Source organism: Pantherophis guttatus, chromosome 1 (genome assembly GCF_059756535.1).
Source record: "Pantherophis guttatus breed Tessera chromosome 1, ASM5975653v1, whole genome shotgun sequence".
In the NCBI taxonomy this organism is placed as follows: domain Eukaryota; kingdom Metazoa; phylum Chordata; class Lepidosauria; order Squamata; family Colubridae; genus Pantherophis; species Pantherophis guttatus.
Window position 1 is genome coordinate 150,099,861 of NC_142063.1, and position 9,320 is coordinate 150,109,180.

Sequence of the window (9,320 nt, forward strand, 5' to 3'; positions counted from 1 at the left end):
CATTTTTCACGCTTACAACTGTTGCGGCTGTTACCATGGTCACATGATCAAAATTCAGCAGCTTGGCAACTGGTTCATATTTATGGGTTGCAGTGTCCTGGGATCACGCAATCCCCTTTTGCAATCTTCTGACAAGCAAAGTCAACAGGGAAGCCAGATTCACTTAACAAGTGTGTCACTAATTTAACAACTGCAGTGATCCCTGGGCAAGAAAGGTCGTAAAATGGAGCAAAGCTCACTTAACAAATGTCTCACTTAGCCACAGAAATTTTGGGTTCAATTGTGGTCATAGGTCGAGGACCACCTATCTTCCCTCTTATGATCTTGCTTTTGCACTGATTTTTATGGAATGTTTTAATCGCCGGTTTTATTGTATACCGCCCAGAGTCACTTGGGATGAGTGGCCATATAAATTTGACAACTAAATAAATAACATATAAATATACAAAAGTATGAAGGCTATTGCTTAACGCATTGTAAGCCGCCCTGAGTCTCCGGAGAAGGGCGGCATATAAATCAAATTTAAAAAAAAAAAAAAAAAAAAAACAGTTGGATCCAGTGCATGTGCTAAAAACGCCAGGTGCTGAAACCAATCACGTATGAACCCCCAAATAAGTGTTTTGATGGGAGATCATTGGAAGATCTCAGCGAGCTCGAAATCATGCATAAAACATGAGAGCATGAATCAGCCATATTTTTTTAGGGAGCAAACTTCATTTTGCACTCAGTCATAGCCATTCCCACATAAATAAATAAAAAGTGCTAAAACTGAATCTGTAAGGATTAAAATTTTCATCACGTTTAAACATTTAATGCAGGGGTGTCAAACTCGATTTCATTGAGGGCTGCATCAGGGTTGGGTTTGACCTCAGGGGGCCTCGGTGGGCGTGGCCAGCTCGTTGTCACCCGTGTTGGGGGCACCTGTGGTGGCCCGAGTGGTTTGCTAGCAAAAACAGGCTCCCGAGTTCAGTTTCTGGCTGCGATGGCCTCCTGCAACCCTCTGCCAGTGAAAACGGAGCTCCCAATGGCTACCTATGGCCCTCCTGAGCTCCGTTTTTGCTGGTAGAGGCACAGCAGACCGATCCTTCGCTGTTTCCAGGGCAGCCCCACAAGTTTTTTTTTCTTTTTGTTTAAAAACATTGAAAGTCAGTGAGCATCTTGTTAAAAGAGATGATGATATGCAGAGGCACCTCGTTTTCAATGGATGAGGTAGAAGTGTAGTTTCACACTTGCAAAGGGGACTTTTCACTAGTCTACCAGCCATCTCCCCCCCAAAAAAGTTCCAGATTTTGTTCTTGCTGCAAAGCAAAGTTGTTGGCTCATCTGTGACAAATGTAAAGTTTGCAATGACTTGGGAAGGAAATTTCATAAAGATCTTCATCTCTATTTTGTCCGAATATTTTTACAATAAACATTAATAGACTTCCATTTGCAGTGTCCCATTTTCAGACTGACTCTAGCTCCTTAACTTAATGAAGTGTTTCAGGGAAATTGAAAACTGGCCCACCTTTTTTTTTTGGTATATATTGGCAAGTGTGCTCAGTGATGGATTTGGGTTCCATTATCCAACTTTGCCAAGACAGAGAGTGCTTCTTTTCAATATTGTGCTTTTATGACCAAGTTTGCAAAGAGTGTTGCAAAACAAGGCAGAACTTCTGGGATTTTGATACCTGTGTGAAAGAGGTTACAGCTGACGTTGCTTCCATGACAGGGAATTTTATTTATTTATTTTATTTTATTTTTATTTGATTTATATGCTGCCCTTCTCCGGAGACTCAGGGCGGCTTACAATGCGTTAAGCAATAGCCTTCATACTTTTATATATTTATACAAAGTCAGCTTATTGCCCCCACAAACTGGGTCCTCATTTAACCTACCTTAGAAAGGATGGAAGGCTGAGTCAACCTTGAGCCTGGTAAGATTCGAACCTGCAGAAATTGCAGGCAGCTGTGTTAATTACAGGGTGCATTAAACCACTGTTACATTTCCTGCTGAGGCACAAATATGAATGCTCCAGGAATTCCATTCACTTTTGTATCTAGCCACCTAAGATTGGGGACATTATTGTGATCGTATGCTATATGTCACTACATGAATGTGTGAATCTCGCCCCTTCCACCAAGTTTTGTAATTTGCAAGAATTTCAAGCTGAACGTGTTTTAGTACAGGGGTCCCCAACCTCCGGTCCATAGATGCCAGAAACTGGGCCGCACAAACAAGTGAAGCCCCATCCGCGGGATGCAGGCAGCACAAAAAACCTCGCCCCCTCTGGCCCAGGGAAAAATCTCGCCATAGAACTGGTCCCTAGTGCCCCAAAGGTTGGGGGTCGCTGTTTTAGTACATACAAAGCTTTTATATTATAAGAGAATAGGCAGGGCTTGCAAAAAAATTTTTTTTTTCATATTCTCATGTTTCAAAACAATGCAGATTGACATTGTATATACCCAGAAGTCCACCTTTTACCCCATGACTGACCTTGCTGAGTTGGGGTGAAAATGCAACACCGTGTTCAAGGTTGCAATTCAGAGCAGAAGCATTGCAACAATAGTTGTAAAATAATATAGAACGTCTGTGACATTGGACTGAATTATTTATGAAGCTAATGGAATAGGCTATTTGGAGATATAAATGAAATCTATGTATTGAAAACAAAAATCTATTTCCTGGAGTAGGAAAAGATTGTAGTGTAAGAAGTGTATGGCTTAGGAAAGTATTTTAGTTCACAAAGACCAGAGCTTTAGCTTCAATAAGATTAAGAAGTAATACGAGAGCTCCGTTTTCTTCACTACTTTTCCCTTACCAGGAAAAGATTATATTTCATTAGGACGATGTCTCGGGAAAGTATTTTGGGTTTCTTTAGAAAATGTCAGAGCTTTAGCTTCATTGAAAGGCTAAAAGTAACAGGACAACTTCTCCTTATTGATATTAATTTTCTAGAGAAGTAGTACTCTTCCTTATGCTGTCAGCATCTTTTGTTGATCGATTTTACTGATCAAATCACTTGAAACTACTTCACCTTGAAATCTAAACTAAGAGTTTTGATATCTTAATTTTAACCTGATTAGCATGCAGCTGTGGTCAAATGGATTGAAGAAGAGAAGCTAGATTTTTTTTTCTGATTTGTAAAAAATGTTACAGATTTGTGTGCATGATTTTGTCTCAATCTTGATCCCTGGTGTTGCCTGGCATAGTCCCTGTAGTTTCCTTGGCACAGTTTTTAGAAGTGGTTTGGCACTGCCTTCTTCCTAAGCTTGAGAAAGAATGATCATCCAGCTGTATTTTATGCTTAAGGCAGGACTGGAACTCACAGTCTTCTGATTTCTAGCTTGATGTTTAAGATCCAGAGCTACAGCACTGGATCTCAGAAATAGATTAGTCATCTGGATAGCAGAAGTTATGAATGCTTTTGGAGAATGAAACCTTCACCAGAGCACAATTTGAAAAGCACTGTTGATGCATTGTTCTCTCTCGTTTTTTAAAAAAATGATGTTCATTCTGGTTATGAAACTCTTCCTCCCTTGACAATAAAGATCTAATATACATCTGAAACCTAAGTTTAAAAGTCCTGTAGCATTCCTGATTGATGAAAGAACAGACCGCAAAGCCAAAGGACTTAATTTCCTGAAGCTGTTTTAACTAGCTTCGTGCTTCTGGCTATGGTTGTTAAAATATATAGCTTCACATTACAAAGGCTGTTAGCGTGTTTTATGATCCTTTTAGTTCCTCCCTCTTCACTATTACATTTTTCTCATCATACCTGTACAACTGTCATACCTGAATTACATACATACGATTTATCATCTCACACCCCCAGTGTTGTTTTGCCACCCCGGGTGCATCAGGCAGGAGAGTCAAGCAGCTTTTGCAACTGCACTTCATATTTTTCATTATAGGCTAAATGCTGCTCATGTCTCTATGTGGATTTATAAGAGGCATGGCTAGGCAGTGATATAAAGTAAGTTTAAATGGAGATTCTTTAAAAGTAGGGGGCATTGTTTTAAAATGTATGCACATTACTTAATTAACTGCTTGTTAATTTTGTAAGGAAAGGAAGGAATACTCATTTGTAAGAGAAATCTGGAAATATTGTAGCCCTAATTAATTCATTTATTTCTGATATAATAATTGCACTGAATAACTTCTCTTTGCAGCCTAATGAGAACTTGTATGAGAATGCCAAAATCTGAGGCAATAGAAGATCTAAAAAAAATAAATAAATGGTTTACTCATTCTCATGTAAAACCTAAAAAGATCCAGAGATTAAATTGGCAAAATTGCTTAACGCCTTGTAAGCCGCCCTGAGTCTCCGGAGAAGGGTAGCATATAAATAAATAAAAATTTTTAAAAAATCTTACAAGATTAAAGAAATTCTGAGATTTCTAATGATGAGGATGATTTATGCAGCCCTACCTTGAAAATGTTGCCAAATCAGAAACTTCCATATTTCAAGAATAAGCCTAAAAGAGCTGGATTTGAAGACAGACAAGAATAGAACAGAACAGAACAGAACAGAACAGAACAGAATAGAATTCTTTATTGGCCAAGTGTGATTAGACACACAAGGAATTTGTCTTTGGTGCATATGCTCTCAGTGTACATAAAAAGACAAGATACATTCCTCAAGAATCATAAGGTACAACACTTAATGATAGTCATAGGGTACAAATAAGCAATAAAATCATACTAGGAAACAATATCAATATAAATCGTAAGGATATAAGCAACAAATAAGCAGTCATAAGTGAGAGGAGATGGGTGATAGGAACGATGATAAGACTAATAGTAATAGTAATGCAGCCATCATCCCTCTAACATAGTAACTTTATATGAAACATTGAGCATGTGAAAATTTTATTAAGACACTAGGCAACTGTGACTCATTGGGCCATTCTTTCACAGATACTTGCTTACAGGGCCGGATTTTCCTATAGGCTAACTAGGCTTCAGCCTAGGGCCTCAAGATCAAGAGGGGCCTACATTCAAATTGTTAGCAAAATTAAAATTACACTTTCACTATAGGTGAAAGGGCCTCATAAGTGGAATAGCCTAGGGCCTCTTTTCATCTAAATCCGGCCCTGCTTGCTTACCTAAACGGAGAAGCAGAATGACTGCAGGCAGACAAAGGAATCAATGAGAGTAGGGATGAGTTCCAACTTCCTGCAAGCTTCCCCGTTGACAAGGCTTGTGGGAAGCTGGCAGAGAGCTTGGAAATTACTCCTTCTCCTCCTTGGCTGGCCTGTAAAACTGTCTGCCACTTTTCTGAGGGGAGGGGGGAAGAAAAGAAACTGTGGACCCTGAGGAAAATTACACCTCGTCCCCCCGACATGTCTCCGTTTCTCTTGATTCACTCAGTTAAGTCTGATGTTAGAATAGAGCAATTACTTCACCACTGTTTTAATCAGCTAACCTAACTAGCTAACTTGACTTGATACTATCAGTAATGGTAGATGGGAAAAATATTGGAGAACGGGCCATGGAAACTTTTAAGGAACGATCAGATAACACAGAGCTAGGGGTGGGCTGCTGGGGATTCTCAGGGGTTCAGGAGAACTCCTAGCTAAGATTCTGTGCAGTTCGGAAAACTCCCAAATCCCACTCCTGTCTGGTCATGCCCCCCCTACTCTGCCCCTCCCAGGAGTCCCCATGTGGCCCGTTTTGGATGCAGGTAAGCCAAGGGCGTGCACGGAGGCTTGAGAAGGGTGAAAAATGGGCCTTTCAGAAGTTCAGGAAAACTGGAAATGGGGTGTTTCTGGCCTCCAGAGGGCCTCCGGAGCATGGGGAGGCTATTTTCGCCCTCCTGGAAGCTCAAGGAAAGCCTCTGGAGCCCGGGGAGGGCAAAACCTACTCCCCCCTCCCGCCATGATGCAGGAGGCTGACTAGGCCACTCCCATCATGGCCACGCCCACCCAGCAACCATACAGAGACCCTCTTGCTAAAATTTTTGAGGCCCACCCCTGCACAGAGCGTATCCCCCAGCTGGATTGCAGGCAGGACAAGAGGCTCAGAAAGCTTGTCAGATTCTGTTTATGTAGCTTTACAATAAGGTAGAAAATAGACCATCTGGTTATGTTTTCTGTCTGATCCACCTAGGAAGGCTGACATACTTTGACTCATAAAAATGAACCTGACATGCCGAATTAAGCTGTATGCTGCTTTTAGGAGGCATAGTAAGATAGTTGCAATTCTGGACAAGTGGTTAAAGAAGGTAACCAAGCAGAGAGCTTCATTTTGTCTGGCATTTTTCCTGTACCGTTTAGACATGCTTCCAGAGGCATCTGGAGCAAGCCACCGTTTCTGTGTCGTGATGTTACTTACAACACAAGTTCCACTTCTTAGGTGCTTAACAAGCATCTTTGTGTCACGAGTATCCCTTTTCCCTGAAAATAAGACATCCCCTGATAATAAGCCCAATCGGGCTTTTGAGTGCATGCGCTAAAATAACCCCCCCCCCGAAAATAAGCCTTCCCCAAAAATATTTAAATACATATGCAGCTGGTCCCCACCATTTCCTCTGGTTTCCTCCACGTGACCCAAAATAATAAGACCTCCCTGAAAATAAGGCCAAGCGCTTATTTCGGGGTTCAAAAAAATATAAGACAGGGTCTTATTTTCGGGGAAACATGGTACAAAAGGGGCAAGAGTTTGCGTTGCAGAATCAATCTCTCCGTTGCACGCTTCCCGCCCTGTCCATTTTAGCCTAGCTAATGGATGGCAGCGTTAAGGGTTGAAGAGATGGATATGCAGGGCTTGATTAAAACTTGTCCTTTGTTTCCGTTTCAGCATCCTCGATTCTGAAGAGTGAGAAAAGGAAGAGGACAAAAAATGTTCATTTTAATTGTGTTACGGTATACTACTTCACCAGGAGGCAAGGCTTCACGAGCGTTCCCAGCCAAGGAGGCAGCACTTTGGGCATGTCCACTCGTCACAACAGTGTACGCCAATACACCCTTGGGGAGTTTGCCATGGAGCAAGAACGGCTTCATCGAGAGATGTTAAGAGAACATCTCAGGGAGGAAAAGCTGAACTCCTTAAAACTCAAGGTAAAAAAAAAGGGAGGGGGGAAGAATCCTTTTCCCCCGCCTCCGACATATGGACCCAAAACATTAACAGTGGGATTGGCGCTTGATATCCTTGGCAAGGTTGCAGTTCCACTTCTTAAAATGGCTGCAGTTCAATCGCTTCCAACAAGCTGGCATTGACCCTGTTTCTCTGTATTAACTCATCAGACTTTTTTTTAATAGGCTTCCACCTGGGCTCTTTAAGATGATCGTTTTCTTCCTGCTATGCAGATACGATGACAATTCGTTCCACCCCATCAAAGTTCCAGCTTTGATCGGGATGCAAATATAGTTAAGCCAGCTGCTAGGTGTGGATTGTTCTGCACAAAAGAGATTTTGAACTGATATTCAGGAAGGTTTTCTCTTTGAATCATATGATAGGCTGCTGGGAAAATTGCAACAGCCAACTGTGCTTACTCTGTGTGATATCCAGTTGCACAAAACACTGAAACCCACATCTCTCAGTTTATACAGGGGCTTATTTTGATTCTCTGGAAAGTGATTCTCTATAGTGAACACACCTGCCAGGGATAGGTCTGATATTGTTCACCTGGATATGTATTGCTGTATGCAAGCTACTTGATACATTCCCCAACTCCCCTTTTTTAAAAAGGATATCCTATGCAAATAGCAACTAGGACTGTGTAAAATATTTAAAATAGGTATTTTGTAAAGTTCATTAACACAAAACATTTCTCTTTCAAATATTAGAGCAGAGTTTCCTTTACGATGCTGATACAGCTGCTTCCAAACTGTCCTTTAGTACGGGATGCACAAAACTAGTTACTCTTGGATTATCGGCAAAGGGAGACAGCTGGGCAGAGGGACATCTTTCAAAGCAGCTATGCAAGCTTTGCAAAAAAAAAGGACAACTGCAAAAAGATGTGTTTTGCTCATGCTAAGGCAGGGCTATCAAACTCGTGGCCTGCGGGCCAGATGTGTCACATGCTGGCCATGCCCATGCCCGGTTTAGCGAAGGGAAAAAAAAGTCCCGATACATCACGTGACGCCGCCTTGACAACGTGAGTTTGACACCCCTGTGCTAAGCGGTTTTGCAGAGCATCTGTCTGAACATTTTCCCAATCCTAGAGGGTATTCCAGTAGCACCTACAAGGGATGGTCAAAATCAGCAAGATGGCACGTGGAGCTTCACAATGTAAGCCCTGAACCATGTGTATATGTACCTTCAAAAGGAGCAAGAGAAAACATAGTGGCATTCCCCAGAATAAAGTTGATGGGACACAGAAGTATGAAGAGCACCATAAAAATAAGGGTGATTATGTGTTATCCTAAACCAGTGCTTCTCAAACTTGGCAACTTTAAGATAAGTAGACTTCAATCCCCAGAATTCCCCAGCCATCATATTGGGCTGGGGAATTCTGGGAGTTGAAGTCCACATACCTTAAAAGTTGCCAGGTTTGAGAAATGTTGTCCTAAACCCTTCATTTGAAAAGACTACTGGGAGGAAAGTGCATGCTTTAAAACAGAGTACTCATTCAATCCAAATGGGATTTTATGCATGCACACAGCATTTTATACACTCTATGCATACGTAACATAGGAACAGGATGTTACGCATATGTATTGTATGTATGTGCAATATGGCAAATAGTGTTTTGCACAAGCGCAGGAGCATACAGTCCACAGACAGATGTTATTCATTGCATCTGGGATCTGCTAAACAGAATTGTTGCACTGAGGATTTATTTTGGTTATCCAAGCTTGGTCTATGGTATAAGCTATTTATAAATGCTTCAAAACATCTTTAATTGTTCAATTAATAATAAGAGCCATGAAAACAAAGAGATATTTAAAGACGGTGTGGTCCTCATAAATCAATTCCACACTGTTGCATAACAAAAGCTTATCCTACGTAGATGGTTTCCTTTGAACATTCTGTTCAGTGGAGCTGTGACGCATCTTTTAATGTTACTACAGATGACTAATAATGGCACGGTGGAATCCGAGGAAGCGAACACTTTAACACTGGAGGACATTTCTGATGATGATATAGATCTGGACAACACCGAAGTAGATGAATACTTCTTTCTACAACCTCTGCCGACAAAGAAACGAAGGGCGCTCCTGCGAGCCTCTGGAGTCAAGAAGATTGATGTGGAAGAAAAACATGAGCTGCGAGCCATCCGTCTTTCAAGAGAGGACTGTGGTTGCGATTGTCGAATCTTCTGTGACCCGGAAACTTGCACTTGCTGCCTTGCGGGCATAAAATGCCAGGTGAGAGGGCTTCACTTCAGGTATTCT

General features: G+C 41.5%; 1 protein-coding gene across 2 annotated transcripts in view; it reads left to right on the forward strand.

Annotated features, from left to right (window-relative positions):
• Window positions 1–9,320, forward strand: part of CSRNP3 (cysteine and serine rich nuclear protein 3) — a 55,748-nt gene that overhangs the window by 32,141 nt on the left and 14,287 nt on the right. For both annotated transcript variants that reach the window (XM_034426608.3, XM_034426616.3), the window contains exons 3-4: window positions 6,781–7,040; window positions 8,997–9,293. In XM_034426608.3, the coding sequence (XP_034282499.1) occupies window positions 6,781–7,040; window positions 8,997–9,293 (557 nt within the window). The remainder of the gene's footprint in view (window positions 1–6,780; window positions 7,041–8,996; window positions 9,294–9,320) is intronic.